Source organism: Neophocaena asiaeorientalis, unplaced genomic scaffold (genome assembly GCF_003031525.2).
Source record: "Neophocaena asiaeorientalis asiaeorientalis breed wild unplaced genomic scaffold, Neophocaena_asiaeorientalis_V1.1 scaffold138, whole genome shotgun sequence".
Taxonomy (NCBI): Eukaryota; Metazoa; Chordata; class Mammalia; order Artiodactyla; family Phocoenidae; genus Neophocaena; species Neophocaena asiaeorientalis.
Window position 1 is genome coordinate 6599441 of NW_020172632.1, and position 23936 is coordinate 6623376.

The following is a 23936-nucleotide window of genomic DNA, read 5'->3' on the forward strand; positions in this document are numbered from 1 at the left end:
TTGCACACACACGCATGGCATGCTATAGTTTACGCAGCTCTTATCCATCCTCTTCTCTGAGCCTCACGCCAGCCCTGTGAGATAAGCAGGGCAGAGTAAAGGTCCCCAGGAAACTGAGGCTCAGAGGGGGATAGTGACTTGCCCATGGTCATCATAAAGTCAGCAAGGCCTGGTCCTGCCCCTGTTGTGGGGTGCCCAAGCTGCCTCCCAGGAATGCCAGATGCCACTTCCCTACCCTCCCTGCTTACAGCAGCATCAGGACCACTATGGCAATGACCATGAGGACTCCAGCCAGGATGCAAAGGCCCAGGAAGATGATGTCACTGATGTCCTGGGCCACCATGGCCACGGGGCCCTCCAGTGCCTCTGCCTCGTCCCTGGGTGGTGCCTCCTGAAGGTGCTCTGCCGTGGCAGCATAGGGCCCAAGCCAGTGGGAGCCGGACAGCAGGTGGACAGAGGCCTCCTTTCGCCTCGGCTCACAGCGGACCTCGTATTCGTGGATATCCTCCTGCCCACCGGCTGAGAAGTCGATGTACAGCACGCTGACGATCACTGAAGTGTTATTTCTTCTCTGTGGGGGTCAAGGGGCACTTGCTCACACCTGAAGGGGCCAGGGCTGACCCTGTTCCCCTGGATATGTAGGCACTGAGTGCCAAGGGGGCACAACTCCAGAGCCTGGTTTCCAGTCCCAGCTTGGCTACTGACTCCCTTCCCACTCAGAGCCTGTGTCCCCACCTGTAAAAGAGGCACTACGACGGTGTCTGAAAAGACAATATATATTTGATGGGTCAGTGTTTGCTCTGGCTTGAAGGACGTGGTGTCTATGAAAGATAGTAACAGTAACAACAGGGACATTCGCCATGTTCCAGGCTCTGCATTTTAAGGGCATTACCTCATTTAATTCTCACAACAACCTTCTCTTATTGGTACCATCAATATCCCCATTTGCCAGATAAGGAAAATGAGGCCCAGAGGTTAAATCCCTTGTCTGAGGTCACACAGCACACAGTTGACAGGGAACGTATTCTCTTCCAGATCTGCCTGATTCTTAACTGTGCTCTTAGCCATCACACCTCACTCAAACCAAAGACTGTAGAACCAAAGGGGAATTTCAGGACATCTAGTTCAATCTCCCTTCCTTGGCAATTTACAGATGTGGCTACTGAGGCCCCGCAAAGGCAGTAATTTGCCCAGAGCTAGATCCAGAAGCCGAGTCTCCTGCCTCCCAGTTAGATGCTCTGTCCCTGGTGTTACTTGACTTTCCTTATGGAACCGTTTTGCCGAATTATGTCTGCAGCAATTATGTGTCCCCGTGGTTGAGTTCTGTTCAGCCCAGTAGCACCACCCTGGGGTTGGGAAGAGCCATTGAGGAGTGTGATGTGAGGAGCCTGTCACACCGCTGCCCTCCCCACCCCCATGGATGAAGGAGGCAGGACTTAGGACAACCTGAGACAGTGGAGTGTTTGGGCTGGGGACTGAGGGACAGCATTTTGACGGGCAGTCTGGTGTGGTCTGGATTGGGGGCTGCAGTGATGCTGGGCTACTCTCCCCACCCACCCTTAATCTAGAGCAGCCGTTACACTCCTCAGGCCGCCCAACTGCCCCTGTCCAGTCATGGCTCTTCTGAGCTGGGGCTTCTCTAAAAACCAAAGCTGCCTAGAACAGAGCAAACGGGCGTGATCTGCAGGAAGCTGCCATCGTTGGACACTGGGTGGTCCTTTTGGGGAAGGCAGTGAAGGGGAATCACGGATCTGGAGTTTCATGGACCAGATGACCTTGTGGGTCTCTCCCAACTCTGGGCTTCCAAAAAGCTCTGAGTCCATGTCCCCAGAGGAGCCTCCTGCATTGTGCCCTCAGCCTGTCTACCACCACACCCTCTGAGGAGAACCGGTGTCCTGGACTTTTGTGACACAGAATCGGAAAAAGAAAGACAGAACCTGGGAGTGGAAGGGGACCCAGTGAAAGGGCCGAAGTGAATCCACATAATAAAGAAGGGAGGGAAAAATCACACAAAACAGGTGTGCGGGGAAGTTTCATGGGTTTTTGATGAGTGAGACTTGAGGAGGAAAGAAAGTCCACACAAATGTGGTGTTACAGTTATGAAATCAAGTCTCTGTGGTTCTTAAGAGATGCACAGATAGGCTGTCATGGCTTTTGGCCATTTGAACTGTGCATCTTTGAAAGCAACTCAATGCAGAGATTGGTCCTCATGCGTCTAGGACTTATAAGTGTTACACTAAGAATCCATGAGTCTGAGGCTCTCAGTTTTTATGTTACCATGATATTGATGCCAAGATTCTATGATTATGTGGCTTCAGGTTCTATTGGTGGTTCTGTGACTTTGAGACCTTGAGTGTCTGTGAGTTCTTTGTTCTAGATTTCATGATTCCTTGCTTCTGGGGTTCTCTGTCTCCATCATTTTATGACTCTATGGAACGTGGTTCGGCCCCCAGAGAAAACCCCAAGGGGATTTAGGGCATGGTGTAGAGGTGAGGGCAGATTATCTTGGCAGCTAAGCCTGACTCCCACTTCTCCTCTGCTCAGGTGAAAAGGATGATGGCCGCCAGGAGGCTGGGGAAGCAGAGGGTGGACTGGAGGGGCCAGAGGCATACATTCGGTTAATGTTGGGTGGTGGGGAAATACGGTTGCTGGAAAGCACATGATTTCTGCCAAGACAGTCTAACGAATCCCCAGATTCGTCACCAAGGCTGGGGTGTTGTCCCCGATGGAGACCACTGTGCCTTCTCCGCCTTTCCCCTTCCCAACCTGTCCCTGAGAATCCGAACATCCAGGGTTCCTGGGCCACTACCAGGTGACTCTGAGGGCCCCAAGCCTGGGTCCTAGGCCTCCGAAATACAAGGTTAGTAGAAAAACTTCATTTGTACACCTCGCTGCCTTTGGAGGGAGGTGGATCCTGTCTCTTGAGGGGCCCCTTTGTTTTGCGGAGCCCAGCGATGGATTTGGATCACAAGGCTGGGGAGGGGGTGGGCAGCAGGCAGCAGCGCTCAAACAGGTCTGTGCATTAGAGGGGTGGGGACCGGGTGGCCCTGGGGAGCTCCAGTGGGGAGGGGGCGCAGCAGGAAGGCCCCCAGGAACAGTCAGTTCACAGGACCTTGAGGGAGGGGCCTCCAGTAGGGGCTTTTGGTTGTCGCCAGCTTGTGCAACAGGACACCCCTTCTCTGTCTCCCCTACCTGAGTTCTTTGTTGTGTCTACACTGAGCAAGTTTGTTGAGGTAAAATCAAGAGGGGCTGAGTTCTGCATCCAGGCTGGTCGGGTGAGCAGAGCCAGGAAGAGAAGCTGAATTCTCAGGTCTGGCAGGTGCCTCTCCCCAGGGATCAGAGCCCCTCCCTCGTGCCCGCCCTCCTCTCCCAGCTCCTACCTGAGACTCAGTGCCGCAGGTGTCAAAGCGGGCCTGGATCCGGAAGTTGCTGCCGGCTTCCTGAGCAGCACAGCTCCGGCTGCCCAGGTAGACTTTGGTCCGTTCTAGAGGGGCCACTGCCTGCGCGGAGATCAGGATCTGGAAGTCCGTGCGGGAGCAACTCACGTTCATGGGGACCACTGAGGATGGATGGGAGTGGGGAGCTGGAGGCCATGGGGGCAGGCGGTCTGACCCCCACCCTCTCCAAGCCCCTATCCAAAGGGTGGTGGATGGAAAACCGAGGCCCAGAGAGGGGATGGCTCTTAAGCAGTCCTACGAGGACGTTTTACACGCGCTACTCCATTTAACTCCATCAAACTATGAGCTCCAGGCCAGGCCCCCTGCCTACTTCTCAGCGCCCTCTGAGCCCAACACAGGGCTTGGCAGGTGCAGTGAATGCTGAATAAATGACTGACTGACCGAATGAATGAATATTCTTAATCATAATGAAAGCTATTATTGGCTGATCATGTTTGCCATATACCAGGCAATTCATTCAATCATTTAACAAGTATCTGTGGCCCACTAGGTGCAGGCGCTATTCTAAACACCAGATACAGAAATGAAAAGAGAAAATCCAGCCACAAGTGCCTACCCTCTTGGAGCTTACATTCTAGTTGAGTGAGGAGGCAGTAAATACGTAAGATACACCTAAGCGTCAGAGTAGTCTGAAGGAAAATCAAGCAAAGAAGAAAGACGGGGAGCGGGAAGAGCAGAACGTGTGTGGGTAAGGGTTGCAGTGGCTGCAGTTTGAAAAGGTGGTGAAGGAAGCCCCACTCTCCCTCCTCATCATGACGCCTTGAGGTGGACATGACTAAACGCATTTGAAAGTTTTGGAACCCGGAGCTCTGAAAGGTGGCTAGGCCAGGATTTTAATCATTGCGTCTGTAAGACCCACAGTTCCTGGTCTCTCCACCTTATGTGGTGGCCCCCTGAAGCCCCTCCCAGCCAGGCCTGTGTGACTCTAAGTGTCTGGGATCGTGCGAGCCTGTGTGTGTGTGAACGCGTGTGTGTACGGAGGCAGTGCTTGCTGGGGCAAGGGTGAGGGTAGGGGGAAGGAAGCTGGGTGGCTGGCGGGAGGAAAAGGAAAGAGCTGGTAGGCAGAGGCCTGGAAATCTCAACCCCTCTCCGGGAAATGCCTCAGACCTATTTCAGCCTCTGGTGTCTGGGCAGTCGGAGATTTATGGACCCACCGTCTCCCACGATGATCTTGGTGATGCTGAACTGTGTGTCACTCCTGATTGATGCCGAGGCTGTCCCCCAGCCGGGAGGCCGCCTGCAGCCTGGGCCACATCTGGAGCCTGGCCCAGCACTAGTGTCGTGTCTGACCCTGGGCTCCCACAGCCATCGGGGAGGTGTCTCTGGAGGCACCAAATGGGGAAGGAGCATGTCCAAGATCACACACAGCTGGGAGAGGACCCAGGCCCAGAAATAAGATCATCAGAGCAAAAGGGACTTCTCAGCTCTTTCAGCTTATATTTTCATTTTACTGAGACCCGCAGAGAGAAAGTGACTTGCCAGCTAGCTGTGGCAGAGCCCCATGGCACCTGGCTCTCTGAGTGCACTCTGGGAAAGGGGTCGCTCTAACAGGGGGACAGCTCTCCTCCAGGTTTATGGATGGAGATGACTGGGGCCCACAGAGGGAGCGTCTGCCCAGGTCACTTTGCTGCCACTAGCTTGCTGCAGCTCTACTGTTTCCTTCACCATCGCTGGGCCCCCAAACTCCTCTTGCACATGGGTAAGGAAAGAGAAAGAAGGACTTCCCTGGTGGCACAGTGGTTAAGAATCCTCCTGCCAATGCAGGGGACACGGGTTCGAGCCCTGGTCCAAGAAGATCCCACGTTCTGCGGAGCAACTAAGCCCATGCACCCCAACTACTGAGCCTGCACTCTAGAGCCCGCGAACCACAACTACTGAAGCCCGCATGCCTACAGCCCATGCTCTGCAACAAGAGAGGCCACCGCAATGAGAAGTCTGTGCACCGCAACGAAGAGTAGCCCCCGCTCACTGCAACTAGAGAAAGCCCGTGCGCAGCCACGAAGACCCAATGCAGCCAAAAATAAATAGAAAGAAAGAAAGAAAGAAAGAAAGAAAGAAAGAAAGAAAGAAAGAAAGAAAGAAAGAAAAAAAGAAAGAAAGAAAGAAAGAAAAAGAAAGAAAGGAAGAAAGAAAGGAAGAAAGAAAGAAGAGGAAAGACTTTTTTTTTTTGGTTGTGCCGTGTGGCATGCAGGATTTTAGTTCCCTGACCAGGGATTAGACCTGCGCCCTCTGCATTGGGAGCACGGAGTATTAACTACTGGACCACCAGGGAAGTCCCGAGGAAAGATCTTCTGAATGCAGACCAGGACTGAGACACATAAGGGAAAGAAATCCACACTCAGCAAGGATGCCCTCGGAGGCAGGCACTGTGACCTGTGTTACCTCATTTCATCTTAACGACCACCTGTCTAGAGCATCCATCAACTCCTCCTACAGGTGAGCACCATTGGATGGTCAGTAAATGGCAGCATTTGGATGTGGCCCCCGTCCGTCTGAGCTCAGTCCTGGGCCTCCTCCCCAGGCCCTGCTTAGCCACACAAAAGGCAAGGGTGTGAGTTCTAGCCTTGGCTGTGCCACCCATTGCCCGTGTGACAGCAGTGAAAGTCGTTTCCTCTCTGCACCTCTGTTTCCGCACCTGCACAACAGGAGGCTCTCGCCTAGTCAGGCAGAGGGCAAAATGGGTCCAGAGCACAGGCATTTCTGGGACCGTGGCCCAGGGAAGGGTGATGAGAGGGGGGGATAGATGATAGCTGCTGTCAGCTGGCAAATCTAACTAGCACTATGGAGGATGGAAAAGCTGAGTGCCAAGTTCCCTAGCCAGCTCTTCAGCTAGGCATGGCCATATGACCAAGTTCAAAATAATGAGAACAAGAAGAAGTCTTCTGAGGGCTTCCGAAAATGCATTTACTTTCCTGATGAAGGAACATTTGTGGCTGGCACCTCCCCTACCTTCTTCCAGCCTTGAATATGGACATGATGCCTGGAGTTGTGGCAGCCATCTTGTGGTCATGAGGTCAAGAGAATCCCAGACATATCAGCTGGGACACTGTTGAGTCCCTGAACTGATACAGCAGCTGCCTAGCTCTAGGCTTCTTGTTATGTAAGAAAACCAAAGGTCATTTTTTCAAACCACTGTCAGTCAGGACTTATGACTGTACAAGCAAGGTTGGTCAGCATCTCCATGATTATATCAATTGTTTTCAATAAATAGTATTACCATATCTTGTGTATTACCCCTGGATACAGAGGATTAATCATAGTACAAGAGAGGCCAGGGGCCCATGGAGGAAGGTGACAGATAAGGAGGAATTAAGAATTGTGGATTTAGAAGCTGGAAAAATAGGGCACTGTAATAGTGAGAATAAGCAAGGGCCACACTGATATAGCCTCAGAGGTCCCAGGGCGGGAGTCCACAGTGGTGCAGCCAACCGAGAAGTTGGTGAGATGGAGGAAGGAGGCTGCAAAGACCAGGAACCCCGGCCTCACCTTCCCCCACCAGCACACCCATACCCTCAACCCCAGCTGACCTCCAATGTAGGCCACAGAGAAGCCCCTGCGGGTGGTACTACGGTCCGTGTGCAGCAGAAGCAGGAGCTGGTTGTGGCTCGAGGTGACCGGTGGTGGCAGGCGGTGGCCACACCAACTGCCCAGCAGGGGCGCCTCCTCGCTGGCCCCGTCGAAGGCTGCCAGATGGTCAAAGTCACAGGTCTTGGTCAGGCTGTTGGGCCCCTCTAGTTCCAGGTCCAGGAAGAACACTTTGACCCGGTAGCCAAGAGGCAGGCGGATGGTCCAGTGGCACCGGATGTGGTTGGGGTAGGAGCTGGGGTACTGTGGGCTGGAGAAGTTGCCCCGCACCGCCGTGTATACCTCCTGGCATTCTCCTGGGTTGGGGAGAGCAGGACAGAAGGAGCAATGGTGAGAAGGGTGGAGACTGTCACCCTCTGCAGCTACAGCTTGGGCAGTAGGTGCTATAGGGTCCTTAAACCACCCTGGCAGGTTGTGGGCACCACGGCCAGAAAACCAGACAACTGATCCCAAAGCCTGCTTTAAACTGAAACTAGCTGAAAGCTGAGACTGTCACTGCAATTGGTAAACCATTTCATGAGTGTTGACCCTGATAGGAATTCAGTAATAATGCCTAATACCTCTCCTCGGAGTTGAGTCCAACTTGGACTTGACAGACAAGGTGGTTCATGACCTGACCTTGCCCTTTTTCTCCCTGCCCCTCATCCAGCCCTACCTTCCAGCCTCACCAAATATTTCCTAGTAGTACAAGCACACAAACCCTCTCTGTCCTCCGTGCCTCTGATCCCTCTGCTTGGAACACTCTTCCCTTTCTTCTGCCACTGGCTAACACCTTCAAAGCACTGCTCAGTTCTCTCCTCCTCCAGGAAGTCATCCATGATTATTACTGTTATTCAGCACAGATCACAGTGCATTGTCATTGTCTGTTTCCTTCTCTATCTCCTCCACTAGACAGTTTAATTCCCAAGGGTTCATTCATTCATTCATACAGACATTAATTGAATACCCTCTACGTAGCAGGTACAAAGATAAGTCCATAGGAACTCAGAGTCAAGCAGAGAAAATCAGCATGCAAACCAGGTACAGAAGTGATGTGTTAGATCATCGCTATGAGAAAACTTCTCTAAGGAGTTGAAGGAAGGGAATAATTCTGAGTGAATCAAGGAGGCTTCCCAGAGGAGGTGACATGCTTGTGCCTTGGCATCGGCCAGACGGGAGAGGGTGTGCTAGAACATTTCAGGCAGAGAAAGAGCAGGAAGTGTAAGGCCCAGAGGCAGAAGAGTACAACCCCTCCCCACCCAGCCGCAGGCATGATGGGGAGGCAGGAGCCCAGCACACACAGGGCACTCAGGGTGTAGCTCCGGCCCTCCTACCTGAGAAGTAGTAGGCCTTGAAGCCCCGGCCCCCGATGTTAAAGTCAGACTTGAAGACAACCTGCAGCTCGTGGCCCAGCGACACGAGCGTGGGGGGCCTGGAGCTGCCGCAGTAGTGGTGCCCATGGGCGGGGCCGGGCCCTCCAAGCACAGCCACGTAGTCGTAGGTGCACTGTTCACTGCCCTCCACCTGGAAGTCCACGAAGACCAGCTTGACGGTGGTGAGGCCAGAGGCTCGGATCACCCAGTGGCACTCCACATTGTTGGGGTAGTTGTTGGGGTGCTCGGGGCTGGTGAGGACCCCCGACAGGCCCGTCAGGACGCCACCACACACATCTGCAAGGGAGCCTGCTTGAACCAAACTTTCTCCCTCTTTGTGGCTCCCCCATCTCCTCCTTTGGGAAATGCCACGCCCACAGGTGTTCACGGGATTCTTGTCAACATCCACTGAGCGCTTGGTAAGTGACAGGCACAGGCCATCTTTCTAGGCCATCACCGTAACCCCATGAGGAACGCACCGTGGTTTCCCCCGTTTTACAGCTGAGAGACTGGAGGCAGAGAGAAGTTAAATAACTTACTTGTGTGAGTTGGGCTTCACCCAGACTGAGCCCGAGACAAGGATTTGAGCCCAAGTAGTTTATCTGGGAGAGACAGAGGACCGCAGATGGGCAGCGAGGGAGAGAGGGTGGGGGAGCGGGGGCATTCCCCAGAATCGAGGCTGAGGGCCGCTGGGGGTAGAGGTGACCTGCCAAAACTTCAGAAAAAGCCCTGAAGCAAAGAGATGTGGAGATTGGCAAGAGCCATTGCAGTGGCAAGGCCCCAAGGGACAGGACAGGACCCTGACGACAGGTCATCCCCTGGTATCAGGGAGGGCAGGATTTGACTAACTTCAGAGTCTGTGCACTTGACCTTATCAGTCTCACTGTCCCCTCCTACCAGGCTAGTGGAGCATAGAGGCTGAGGTACCTGAGACCAGGAACATTATCAAATCTCCCGAACAGATGAGGAAACTGAGGCTTAGAGGGAGGAGCTGAAGGAGTAGAGATGGGCTTGAAGTCTGAAGACAGGTCTCCTCTCAGCTCAGTCTTCTGAGGGCACTGTACCATGGGCAAGTAACTCAGCCTCTCTGAGCCTCATGGGAATATTAGAAATCATGAGACCTGTTCAGACTGATCCACAGGCTCAGACGCATGCAGAGTTTAATAAGTTTCTGGTGAAAGCCCTTTGGAGCCCAGTGTAGCCAGTACAACTGGGAGCTAGGTGATAATGAATGCCAGGACTAGCCGGAGGCCACCAGCAGGGAGGGGCACACTCGGTTGTGTCTCCTGAGACTCCAGAATCTCACTGCATGGCATGGCTGTGTGAACGGAGCACTGTGCCGGGCGGCTAAGGCCTTGACTTCTTGTCCCAGTTTCCCCTTCCCAGATGTGTGACCTTGGGAAGGCACATTCCCTCTTCGGTCTCAGGTGTATTGTTTGTCAAATGAGAGGGCAGGTTTTGACAGTCTGTGAGATCCCGTCTGCTGTCAATACCCTTAGCAGAGACTTTCAAAATGTGATCTGGGGCTCCACGGCTCCACGGTAGCCCCAGGGCATCTATTTGCAGACATCCGCTGTAAATGTCCTTCTTTTTCTGTATTCAAACTATTTTTTAATTCAATGAAAGATAGCATCCACAGTCACATATCTTATATGTAATAATTTAACTAATCGGAGGCCATCAATATTTACTTATGCTTTCAATGATTGGCTTATAATAAGTAAATGTTAAAAATACGAACTTATAAATGCTTACAACAAAAATGCTGCCTTTGGGGCTTCCGTGGTGGCGCAGTGGTTAAGAAGCTGCTTGCCAATGCAGGGCACACGGGTTTGATCCCTGACCCGGGAAGATCCCAAATGCCACGGAGCAACTAAGACCGTGTGCCACAACTACTGAGCCGTCGCACCACAACTATTGAGCCCTTGTGCCACAACTACTGAAGCCCATGCGCCTAGAGCCTGTGCTCCACAACAACAGAAACCACAGCAATGAGAAGCCCACGTACCGCAAAGAAGAGTAGCCCCCGCTCACCACAACAAGAGAAAGGCCACGCACAGCAACGATGACCTGATGCAGCCATAAATAAATAAATAAAATTTATTTTTAAAAAATGCTGCCTTTATCTCTTTTACATATCAGGGATTAACATAAGGTTCCATTTGATATAAGGGTACTCCTGTTTTAAAAAATATTGGAAAACATTGCACATGGTATAACTTTGATACCCTAAGAGTCTAAAAATCTAGGGATCTAAAACTCCACTGCTATGATTAGATCGGTCTGTGGTTCTGGTGTTTTACCATTCTACAATACTATGCTTCCAAAGCCAGTGGGAGCTGGCATCTGGCTTTGGAGGCAAAGAACTGTGTGCACCCTTGCCCCGGCCCTGATTGCTGTTGGTGAACCCTGCGCACCAGGAGCCTCTGTGGAGCCTACTGCTTGAGCTGTTGTGAGGAAGGCCTTTGGTTTTGGCCTTGGGAGAAGGTAGGAGGTCTGAGTCTGTGCAGAGAAGCCTGAGGAAAGAGGAATGAGTCAAGGAGAAAGAAAGGCAAGGAGGGTGAAGCCTCTGCTCCCCTCACTAGCCTGAGGGGTAGGCTCCAAGCCTGGCTGGGGGAGGGAGGGTTTAGGGACCACGATATAGGAGGCGAGCTCAGGAAAGGCTTTGGGAGGGAGAGCGTCACCAGCTCCACGCAGACGCTCATGCACCTTCCACTCCGAGGACATGATGGGGAGGGGGAGAGAATCCTGTGCCCGTGACATGAGATGCCACAGAGGGATCAGCAGCAGTGGCAGCACGGTGTCCCCTCCGGTGTCCCCTCCAGTGTCCTGATGCCATGTGTGGGGTGAGAAGGACAAGGATAGGAGAGCACGAGAGGCCTCATTCCTGAGCACAGTGAGACCCTCCGAGGACTCCCGGAATAACGGAGGGATACGTGGGGAGTGTTGCCATGAAGGTGGGAACACACAACCACCAAGACTACCAACAGAAAAAAAACCCACTACCAACAGAGGCTGCCTTTGCCCCGTGAGCTATGAGAGCAGGGGCGTCCAGGTTACAGAACAGCCTACAAGCTAAGATGCTGAGACCCTGCCCGTCACCTTACCCCACCGTCCTCCCCCCATCCCCACCCAGGGCCACCCTCTCCACTGCCAAGTCCCCCTTGCCTTTCTGGTAGCCTGCGGAAAAGCCTCGGCTGGCCACGTGCTTGTCTGAGTGGAAGACCACAGACATGACGTTCCAGGAGGAGGCGAAGGGCGGTGGGGGCACCTGGCCGCAGAACCTCCCCAGCAGGTTGCCCTGGTCCCCGGGGGCCCCGTTGTAGATCTCCAGGAAGTCGAAGCTGCAGGTGTCATGGTACTCCAGGTCGAAGGCGTGGAAGGTGAGCAGCACGGAGGAGCCCTCAGCTACCACAATCAGCCAGATGCACTCCGTGTTGTAGGGGTAGAGCCTGGGGAAGTTGGGGCTGGAGAAGTTTCCAGAAGGTGCTGAGAGCACACCCCCACATTTGACACCTGTGGTGAGAGGCAAGAATGTCTCAGAGTCAGCCCTGGGGTCGTGGGTAGTGGCCCAGTTCCAAAGCGGGTTCTTTGGGATGGGATGAGGCAGCATGAGGTCATGGCCCTAAGTCAATTCATTTATTCATGTAGCTGTTCATTCATTTACTTATTCTTCAAATACTTGCGAAACGTGCTTTTATTCATTCAAGAAATACTGTTTGAGTGCTAAGCATTGTTTTAGGTGCTGGGGTTACAGCAGGAACAAATAGACTAAAATTCTGGTGGGGAAGACAAACAATAAAGATAATAAGGAAAATATAGAGCATATTAACTAGTGATAAGTGATCTGGAGAAAAATAAAGCAGGGAAAGGAGACAAGAACTGTCAGGTGGGACTATAATTTTAGATAAAATAATACCAAATGCTAGGCACTAGAGATGTGCACTGGGGAATTCGAAAATTAAAAATAATATTACCTGCTCCCATCCTGAGTGAAAATGTGCACAGAGTACTACAAAGTTAAAACTACATTCTTTTTTAGTATTATTATTATTTATTTATATTTTTGGCTGTGTTGGGTCTTTGTTGCCACGCATGGGCTTTCTCTAGTTGCGGCGAGCGGGGGCTACTCTTTGTTGCAGTATGCGGGCTTCTCATTGCAGTGTCTTTTGTTGCAGAACCCGAGCTCTAGGCGCGCAGGCTTCAGTAGTTGCGGCACGTGGTCTCAGTAGTTGTGGTTCGCGGGCTCTAGAGCTCAGTAGTCATGGCACACGGGATTAGTTGGTCCGTGACATGTGGGATCTTCCTGGACCAGGGTTCGAACCTGTGTCCCCTGCATTGGCAGGCAGATTCTTAACCACTGCGCCACCAAGGAAGTCCCCAAAACTACATTCTTATATGTACATATTTGTTTATATTTTGAAAACAATGGAAGGAAACTAATAAAAATTGTTCTGTGACACAGGAAGATGTAAGCCAAGGGGAGGAAACAGGCGCGACTGCTAGACCTCTTTAAACGCAATTTATTTGATAATTTTAACTTTATAATCATGAGTAATTTTTAATATAATTTTTAAATTATCAAAAATATTTAAGTAACCCATATGCCAAACTAAAACAAATAAGCTTAACTATATGTCAAGTTGGAGGCACATTCACATGGGAAAAATGATTTCAAACGATGTTGAAATACACTATTTTGACTGTACCTTCCTAGTGGAATATATCCCAAGAACAAAATGAAACACAAAGAAATATTAAACTATATTCAGTAAACTTACTATTAGTGGTAATAGTGAATACTGTTATTTTACGATATTTTATATATTGGAGTAAAGGAAGTATGTTAATGTCAATAGAAACTAAGATTTGCAGTGTAAGAGGAGAGCAATACAAGTATAGAATTAAAAAACTAAGCAGAACTCTTGAGGTATGTTAATGTCAATAGAAACTAAGATTTGCAGTGTAAGAGGAGAGCAATACAAGTATAGAATTAAAAAACTAAGCAGAACTCTTGAGGTATGTTAATGTCAATAGAAACTAAGATTTGCAGTGTAAGAGGAGAGCGATACAAGTATAGAATTAAAAAACTAAGCAGAACTCTTGAGATCCTTAATTTGAATTGAAAACATCAGTACGAATTTGATTTATTTTTATTTCTAAAAATATTAATTTCCTAGCTTTGTTCATTAAAAACCCTAAAAGCGGGGCTTCCCTGGTGGTGCAATGGTTGAGAGTCTGCCTGCCGATGCAGGGGACACCGGTTCGTGCCCCGGTCCGGGAAGATCCCACATGCCATGGAGTGGCTGGGTCCGTGAGCCACGGCCGCTGAATCCTTGTAGTATTTGTACCACTTGGACTTAGATTAGGATTATTATGTCCAACTAAATTAGATTAGGATCATTATGTCTAACTAAAATGAAGCAGGGCTCCTTAAAGAAATAGTCTAGGGCAGTAAATATACAAAATACACTTGGGATATCTTGTCACACCAGAAAGTAAAGAAACTATTGGAACTGCTGGGATTGTGTCAAAAGACACAGAAACCTTCTTGAAGGGGCTCCCACTGGCTAAAGAAGGTATAATTTGAGCTTCAAAAAAATTTATTGCAGGGACTTACCTGCGGTTCTGTGGTTAAGACTCTGTGCTCCCAATGTAGGGGGCGCAAGCTCGATCCCTGGTCAGGGAACTAAGAGCCCACATGCCGCCGGGAGTGGCCAAAAAAAAAATTTATTGCAGTGGGTTGAAGCCCATCAAATATATAAAAATGAATGAATTCGTAATACAACTAAAAGAAATTAAAAAGGAACTTATTGATTTCCTTTAGAGATTGCTCAGGCACGAACTCGTTTTCTTCTTGCTACATGAAGAAAGAATTAAGCATTTACTTTGCCTTTCCTGTTACAAACTATATATAACAGGATAACCAAATAGCTGATGAAGAAAAATTGTTATTTAAAGAAGACTACAGAAAGAATAACAACATTAGAAAAACATAACTTTGCAAACCTTAATGGAATCATCATTATCGTTGTCTGTTCTAATCACTGAGAAAAAAGGTAAATGATGAGAGGTAAAACCTAGTTGGTTGAGTAGGTAAATATTTTCTGTAAAATTCTTTCACCTTTGCTAATGTTTGAAAATTTTTATAATTAAAAAATGCCAAAAAATTTACCTTTATAGGGAACTTTATAATGGCTGGATCAGGCTAACAACCCCTGAACTCACTGACCAATCTCAAGGTCAAAGCGAAACACTGAATAATCGGTGCCCTGATGAAACACCTGTAACATCTTCTTGGGGGGGAAAAAAAGGAACCTTAATCTAATGGAGTCTCTGGATCTGTCTACAAGTTAGAGTGAATATGGAAGCTAGAGGAACAATCTAAATGACACCGTGAGGACACATTCAGTCAAGTCCAGAATGTGGGAAATTCTAATGACCCAGGTGCTTCAACAGTGAATAAGGTGGTGGGGGGAGACACAACTGTTATATTAAAAAAGACTCAACTAGAAGAAAACATAGGAGGTAAGCTCCTTGACATTGGTCTTGGCAATAATTTTTTGGATTTGACACCAAAGGCAACAAAAGCAAAAATAAACAAGTGGGACTACATTGAATGAAAAGCTCTGCACAGGAAAGGAAACCATCAATAGCGACTTCCCTGGTGGCTCAGTGGTTAAGAATCTGCCTGCCAATGCAGGGGACACGGGTTCTGAGTCCTGGTCCAGGAAGATCCCACATGCCATGGAGCAACTAAGCTGGTGTGTCACAACTCCTGAGACTGTGCTCTAGAGCCCATGAGCCACAACTACTGAGCCTGCAAGCCACAACTACTGAAGCCTGCGCACCTAGAGCCCCTGCTCCACAACAAGAGAAGTCACCGCGGTGAGAAGCCCGCGCACCTCAACGAAGAGTAGCTCCCGCTCGCCGCAACTAGAGAAAAGCCCATGTGCACCAGAGAAGACCCAACACAGCCAAAAATAAATAAATATAAAGAGGAAGGCTTTCAACACTTCACCATTAAAAAAAAAAAATGAGTAGAGGACTTCTCTGGTGGCACAGTGGTTAAGAATCTGCCTGCCAATGCAGGGGACACGGGTTCGAGCCCTGGTGCGGGAAGATCCCACATGCCGCAGAGCAACTAATCCCATGCTCTACAACTACTGAGCCTATGCTCTAGAGCCTGCGAGCCACAACTACTGAGCCCATGTGCTTCAACTACTGAGGCCCACATGCCTAGAGCCCATGCCCCGCAACAAGAGAAGCCTGTGCACTGCAACAAAGAGTAGCCCCTACTCGCCGCAACTAGAGAAAGACCGTGCAGCAACGAAGACCCAACGCAGCCAAAAATAATAAATAAAATAAATTTAAAAATGTAAAATAAAAATAAAATGAGTAGAGAAACTGAATAGGCAGTTTTCCAAAGAAGGCATACAGATGGTCAACAGGTACATGAAGGTGCTCAACGTCACTAATCATCAAGGAAATGCAAATCGAAACCTCCGTGAGAAGTCACCTCCCATCTGTTAGGATGGCTATTATGTAAAAGGCAAGAGAGTAACAAGTGTTGACAACGACGTGGAGAAAAAGGAACCTTTGTGCACAGTTGGTTGGAATACAAACTGGTGCAGCCTCTATGACAAACAATATGGAGGCTCCTCGAAAAATTAAAAATAGAACTCCATATGATCCAGCAATTCCACTTTGGGTATATTTCAAAGGAAATGGAAACAGGGTATCAAAGAGTTATCTGCATTCCCATCTTCATTGCAGAATTATTCACAATAGCTGAGATATGGAAACAACCTAAGTGTTCATCAACAGATGAATAGAGATACATATGACATGGAATATTATTCAGCCTTGAAAAAGGCTACTATTTGCAGCAACATAGATAGACCTTGAGGGCATTATGCTAAGTGAAATAAGCCAGACAGAGAAAGACGAATACTGCATGGTATCACTTATATGTGGAATTTAAAACGTCAGACTCATAGAAACAGAGAGTAGAAAAGTGGTTGCCAGGGGAGAAGTCGATTAAAAAAGAAAGAGAGAGACTGAGAGAGAGAGAGAGAGAGTGAGGGAGGGAGACTTGAGTCAAATATCAACCAAAAGCAATGTGTGGACCTTGTCTGGATTCTGAGTTGAAAAAAAAAATTGCAATGGGATTTTTTTTTTTTGCCATAATGGGGAAAATTGAACATGAACTGAGTATTAGGTAAAATTAAAGAATTATTATATCATTATAAAAATATTGGGAATATCTATCTATCTATGTATCTGTTAGATATACTCTGAAATATTTATGGGTGAAATAGTGTGATATCTGAGATTGTCTTTAAGTTTCTCCAATCTGCCCCCCTAAAATGGGGGTAGGGGTAGGATAGAAGAGCCAAGAAAGGCAGAATGTTGATAACTGTTGAAGATGGTTGATGGAGACATTGGGATTTATTATACTATTTTCTCCACTTTGTGTGTGAAAATTTTCATAGTTAAAAGTTGAAAAAAATGACCTTCTCAGTGAGGCTTTCCCCAACCATCATATTTACAAATGAAATCCTCTCCCCATCCCTGTACCCCTTCTCTCCCTTTTCTGCTTTATTTTCTCCATAGCACCCATCACTGTCAAATGTACTATTTATTTCCTTATTTGTTTGGTTCACTGCCAAGTCTCTCTCCACAAAACTGTAAGCTCTATGAGAGCAGGGATTCTCGTCTGTTTTATTCTCTGCTGTCTCCCAAGCACCTAGAAGAGCTCCTGGTACAAAGCAGGTGCTCAGTGTATATTTGCTGAGTGAATGAATCAGTGAACAATCTTATATCATCCTCACAATATCCCCATAAAATAGGCAGCGCAGGTGTTATTGACTCCATTTAACAGATGAGAAAACTGAGGCCCAAAAAGGGAAGTTACTGCTGTAGCTGACATCTCCTGATTTGTTCCACCCAGCCCTCATTCCTTCACCTCTTGCAAGAACATGCCCTCAATTTTAGACACTGCTCCCTTCCCTTGCCTCCATGTGGTAACCCTCCCTCGTCTTTCCCAGGCCCACAGGAGGACACAGAATCCTAGCTGGGCAATCCTGGGGCCCCCAGCACTGCCACAGCGACTGGCCTGTGGGGTGCGCCTGTGCCACCAGAGTCCTGCTGCTGAGTGCCTGGATGAGAACCCTTTCCTCCCTGGTACCTAAGCTGGGAGTGAGAGCCCTGGGTGGACCCTGCTCAGGGCCCATTGAGAGAGCTTGTCAGCAAATGGCAAGAACCATGTGAAAAGAGGAAATGGCCCAGAACCCAAGCTGCCCAACTCAGCTATACTCCCGCCTCCCTGGCACCAGCCACTGCATTTCTCTTCTTGCTTAAACTCATCCAGATTAGGTTTCTGTCCCTTGCAACCAGAAGCATCCTGGAGAATATACTTAACCGAAGTTCCTGTAAGAGACATATTTGCCAAGCATGTGCCCTGTACGGGCCTGTGCTGACTCATAACGGGCCCCTTCCTGGGGAGTTCCCAGTTGTGGGGTAAGATGGGGGGAGTTAGGCAAATGAGACAAAGCCATGTGGCGTGATTGTGCTGGGGCCACACGGGCTCTGGGGTCCAGAGGGAGGGGGGGCAGTCTTGCCAGGGCCAGCGCTGTTGGGGGAGGGACACAAGGGAGTTGATGTTTGAGTTTGGCTAGAAGGAGCAAGAAGACTTTGTGAGCTGGGGAAGATTTGGAGGGAGGAAATGGCATGAATAAAGGCTCAGACTCACAATCACTTAGCCTACCTGAGCCTCAGTCACGCATCTGTGAAATGGGGATAACGACCTTGCTGGGCGGCTGTGAACACGGATGAGAGAAAGCAGTGCAGAGGCTACAAGATGCACACCCAGTTCACATCAGGGCTCCCTGCCTGGTCCTGGGGACAGGCCAGGGCGGGAGCAATGTCTGATTCATGCCTCTATGGCAAGAGGACAGAGGGACATCCTGTTCATTGCCTGTCCTTGTCCTTCCCCCAGCCTTGCCCACTGGACGGGAAAAGCCGTGAGAAGGTTGGAGCAGAACTCCTGGTGGCCCAGGAGGCCCTGTGTCCCAGCACAAGTAGAGTCCCTGTCCAGCAGGCACCCTGAACTCCAGGGTCACCCCAAGGCCACTGAAGCCCCAGTGGCTAGAAATGGGAACAGTCAGCTTCTCCCACCACCCAGGCATGGGGTGAGACACCTGGGTGCCCAGGCCATCTCTGCCACCAACTAGGTGACTGGAAAGTTATGTGTCCTTCCTGAGCCCCCCTTGAACCGGCAGGAAGACAAGGCACTGGCAACCGCTGGCTAAGCCCCCTCTCCACACACACCCCTTGAAGACGGCCCTGGCTTCCCAGACAGGCACACAGTGCTCAGAGGGCTGGAGCGGCACAAAGCGACCCGGGGCCAGGGTGCCAGCAGAGGGTTCTAAGATCCCCAAGGAGGGAGTTTCTGAGGCTGATGAAGGGATGCGGAAGTCTTCCTGGAGGAGGTGGTGTTTGACCTGAGCTTCATGGATGAGCCAGATGTTCTCAGGTAGAAAAAGACAAAAGGGACCTTCCAGGCAGAGGGCACAGCGGGTGAAAGCCCTGAGGGTGAAGCATCTCCAGGAGGGGGTGTGATCCTCTGCCAGAGTATGGGATGCCCGAGGGACTCTGGGAACCGAGGTTGGATGTTATATAGAGATTGGAGCCAAACCTGGGAAGGCACTGAATGCCTTTATAAGGAACTTTGATTTCACTTGGCTGGCGATGGGAAAGTACAGCAGGCTCTCAGGAGGAAAATAAGGACTCATTTCAACAACAAATCTTTCATCGTTCTCTGAGCCATTCCCTTCGTCCTTGGTAAACATGTAATCTTGGACAGGTTACTTAACGTCCCTCTTCCTCAGTTTCCTCCTCTGTAAAAAGGAGGACTAATACCCACTTTGAAATTGGTTGTGAAGATTAAATGCATTCATACGTGGAAAGCACCCAGCACATAGTTGGCACTTGATAAATATTGTCTTTCCCCATCTCAGAAGCAATACATCTTCAACTCGGCCAACTGCCCCCAAAAGGGCCTTCCGCTTTCTGGCCTTCCACATGGAAACCTCCTGAGACCCCGCTGCTACCTGCCACCCCTCTGCCCCCCTCCAGGTTTCCTGCCTGTCCCCAGCAGCTCCTACCTTCCATGGCTTGGGCCCTGGGGACTGGGCTCAGCAGTGTCACTGCCAGCAGAAGACAGAACTCCAGCTCTGCCAGCATCTCCTTGCTGGGGGGCCCGCAGGTCTGCCGAGCTCGGGGCAGGCCAGGACCTGAGGGTCTGGAGCAGGGGAAAGAGAGGTGAGGCTGAAAGGGCCTCCAAGTTAATGTTGGTGTGAATAATTCATCAGCACCTTGAATTAGTAAGCTGATCCCCAGGTGCTTCCTTCACTCCACCCTAAGGTGACGGATCTAGTGTCACCAGGTTGACACTTCGGAGGTCTGCACTGGCCACACTGGATGGAGAAGGGAAGCAACTTAGGGCTGGGAGGGAATTTGGTGGTGGAGAAAGGGCACGAGTTTGGGGGCTAGGCAGACCTGAGATCATCTCCCGTCAGCCTCCAATTCGCCAGGTGACCTTGAACAAGTCATCCAACTCCTCTAGGTCATCTGTCCAGTGGTACCATTCAGCCCTGCCTCTAGGACTATTGTGGAAATGAAATGTGGTAACATACACTAAAGCACACAGTGAGCGCTTGCTCTAGGTTTCCCTATCCCCCACCGATGGGGGAGTGGGACAGCATCCCTCAGACATGCTTAGATGAGCTCAGAGGGAGAGCGAAGGGAAGAATACAGCAGGAACAACAGAATGGGAAAATCGTATAGGATAACTCCTAACGCAGTCATGGATCTGGGCCATAGTGTAAATTCTGGCCAAGGATATTAAATGTTCACCTTTTTATTGATCCACAAACCTGGCTTGAACACCACTGTGTGCCAGGCCCTGTGCTAGGAGCTGGGCTGCAGCAATACCCTCAGGGGTGCCGTGTCCGACAGGAAACAGGATCTTTCAATTTCCTCTAGGAGCCCTATTTGGTTCAGTCCGGCCCAAGGCTCATTTCCTAAGCTCCTTCTCTGTGCAGAGCCTGCACCAGGCACAGGGCATCTGAGGTGAACATGGCATGTTCCTGCCTCCCAGTGAGGAGTCTGGGCTCTGGCTTGACAGACAAGGGCTGAATCCAGGCTCTACCTGTCACTGCTGGGCTGCGGGGGCCTCTCTGAGGCCCACACGACAGGAGAGCAGTGCACTGCCTGCAGTTTGTGGAGAGGATTAGATGAGATAATGCAGGGGGAGCCCAAGCCAGTGCCTGGCTCAGCACATAGGAGGATTTTTATTGACCTCTGAGGAGCTCAGACGTTCATCTTCCAGACCACGTGTTGCCTCTGGCCCAACCTTTTGTCAGGAGGTCCCCAGGGAGCCCTTTGCTGCCAGCACGGGAGGGAGGCCACCTGGAAGGTGTTCAACCAAGAGCATCGGGAATGGTCAGGCCTGAGGGATGGGCTTACCGGTGGGGCCTGATTGGCAGGAACAGAGAGGTTCTGTGTCCTGAGCCGTCTGAGGGGACTGGAGCTTTTATTAAACACCTACTGTGTGTATGAGTAAGGGCGCTAACCCAGTGCCTGCTGAGTACTGGCCATGGTGCTGAGCCTCCCAGACCTGTGCTTGTGTCCCCCCAGTTTCAGAGGCACATATCAGACTCTCCATCTTGCAGAGGAGGAAGCTGAAGTGCAGAGGGTTTGAGCCACTGTCGTGGGTTGAGTTGCTTCACAAGAAGACCCTGTGGCAGGGAGTTGAGGACAAGGCGTTTATCCGGGAGGTGATCCCCGGAAGCACAGGTAGGGGAGGGGGGCAGGGAGAGGGGAGTGAGAAGGAGCCGATTCAGGATATGTTAGCCAGCAGCTGACCACTGTGGGCAACCGAGCCTCCACCCCCAAGGGCACCTCTGGGAGATGGTGTTTCAGTGAGGCAGGAGGAGGCAGCGTGTTTGTCCACCACTGCCAGCTGCCCCTGGTGACGGCCGCTCGAGGCCATCCTCTCCCAGGCATTTCCAACCTGCCTGTGAATGCCCCAGTGTCCAGGGGTCGCAGCAGAAGCTTGGGAATGGTGAAGGCCACAGGGTGTGGGCAGGGCTGTGACAGCATCCACTTGTTACCCCCTGAATCCCTCATCTGTGAAGTGTTTGTCCCACCCCTGGAACAAACGCCTCTCTCCCTGCACGCCCGTGAAGCGCTAGTCTCCTTTCCCTGCCGTTCTCCCCGCCCCGCCTCGCGTATTCTTCACCCCATCTTCCGCCTTGGGCTGAGATTCCAGGCTCAGGGTCATCCTGCCCTCCCTTCATGACATCTGCTGGACAAGCCCCTCTGGCCACACTCTCCACCGGGTGTCTGGACCTCTGGGCGCTGCTGGGCAGAGTCCCGTCACCATGCAGCCAGCACCAGCACCTGTACCCGTTGTTCATGGTCTCCAGCCTCGTCTAGGGTCTCAGCTCCGCCCCCCAGCCTTTCCATGTTTCCCCAGGTGACTCTCTCTGTGACTCTCCACAGACACCATCCCAGGCGGTCACCAGTCTCCCCGAGACAGTGCATCCCCACCTCTCCTGCAGATGACCCCCTCCCTTCCCGTAGAGGGAAAAAGGCAAACAGTAAAGCAGGAGCCCCTTCACCTTACAGACCTCACCTTGTGCTCATACATCCCTCCCCGCAGCCTCTGGGGAAGATGTTCCCCCCTCCTGTCCGAGGCCAATCCCTCCAACCTGTGCCGGGAGCCCAGCCCTCCCACTGCTTTGGGCACCTAGCTCTCCAGCAGCTCTCACCTCCCCCATATCCTCAGAGCCTCTCCTGCCCAGCTGGTGTTCTCCATCCACAGTTAAGCGCATGCAGGTCTCCCCACCGTGGCTGGGGATACAAACCCTTTCCGTGAGCCTGTGTTTCCCTCCAGCTCTCACCCTACCCAGCTGCTGGCTTTCACTGCCAGGCTTCTTGAGAGCAGTGTCTACGCTTATCTCTTCCATTTCTCCCCTCCTCTCCCTCTTCCAAGGTTTGCTGGGCTGCACTCTCCCGCTGCAGTCAAACTATGTGTCCTGGTCACCAACAATTTCTGGTCACTAGGTCCCATCAGTGTTCCCCCTTTCTCCTAAATAAACCACGTGCTTTCAAATCCTGTCTCAAGGTCTGCTTTTGGGAGAGCCCAAACTGGGGTGCACGCCCACTCCTAGAACATCACTGGCGAGAGGAGGTTAGCATGATTCATCCCCAAAGACCAGGCATTTCACTTCCACAGTGCTCCAGAATTTGGGTTAGCAAGAGCAAGGATGGCCGTTGGGCTGGCAACCACCATAGCGCCCCTCGGGTCCCCCACAGCTCCCAGCTGAACTTATCGCCGCCCCTCCCCCAAACTTGCTTCTCCCTCGGGTTTCCTATTCAAGGTGGCGGCACAACTAACCCACCAAGCCAGAAACGACGCAGGAGCTGCCTCGACTTCCCCTCATCCCCATACTGGCAGTCACACTTGAGTCTGGTCACCACTCTAGGCTCTGACACAACTTCTGAAACCATCACTACCCCCTCCCCATCTCACCGGCCTGCGTGTCTCCGCTCTTGCCTGTTCCTTGCCCACCCCACCTACTCTCTACTCTGATCTTTCTAAAATGCTAATCTGACCAGGTCAGCCCTCTGCTCAGGATAAAATCCAGAGTTCTCTGCTTGGCATTCATGCCTCTTCAGGATACCCCCTGCCCTCCCACACATGGAGCACATCTCAGACTTTGTTCCCATCCTGAGCGTCACATCCCAGCTACCTGCATCTCTCTCACTTCTCCTACACACCGTGCCCTGAGCCTGGATTGCCTTTCTTTCTGCTCTATCTTCCCTTGACAGACTCTTACTCATCCTTCAAAACATTGTCACCTCCTCCAGGGAGTCATCCTGACCCCACCCCAAGCTGGGAGCATGCCCCTCCCTGGGTGCACCCCTAGCACAGAGAGGACAACCCGTGCTCTGGCCGCCTGGTTTTTCTGTGAATACCCTCCATCTACTTGGGTTTTCATCCCACCGCCCAGCACAAACTTCACCCAGAGCACATCCTTTCGTCGTCTCCGTCCCACTGCACGTCCTCCCCCAGCACATGCTAAGTGCTCAGCAGCCATTCATAGATTGAACTGGTCAAGGACACACAGCTAGGAAGTGTCCTTGTCTATTTGAGCCCACGTTCCTCTATGTCCAAAGCGTATGCTTTTAACCCCGCCCAGTGGAGTAGCAGGGTGGTCTGGTGTTGTGGTTAAGCCCGGAGCCCCTAGAACCCGGACCATATGGGTTCAGATTACAACTCTGGCAGTTACCAGATGTGTGACCTTGGACAAGTCACTTTGCTTCTACAGACATCTTTTCCTTGCCTGTGACATTTCTGCCAGGTGTTGTGAGGGTAGGTGGGTGGGGACCTCTGGCATGGGAGGAGTGCCAGCACACAGTAAGCTGGGAATGCGTGTCTTCCCTTATCCTGTGTTCCAACTGTGTGAAT

The 23936-nt window shown here is 50.9% G+C and overlaps 1 protein-coding gene across 1 annotated transcript; it reads right to left on the minus strand.

The window, feature by feature from the left end:
* Nucleotides 1-244: 244 nt before the first annotated feature.
* Nucleotides 245-19642, minus strand: CDCP2 (CUB domain containing protein 2). Its single transcript, XM_024739227.1, has 6 exons — nucleotides 19564-19642; nucleotides 11564-11911; nucleotides 8357-8692; nucleotides 6986-7339; nucleotides 3381-3559; nucleotides 245-571 (listed from the first exon to the last, which is right to left on the minus strand). Exons 1-6 carry the CDS (start codon nucleotides 19640-19642, stop codon nucleotides 245-247), a joined length of 1623 nt encoding a protein of 540 aa, XP_024594995.1.
* Between the last annotated feature and the right edge of the window lie 4294 nt (nucleotides 19643-23936).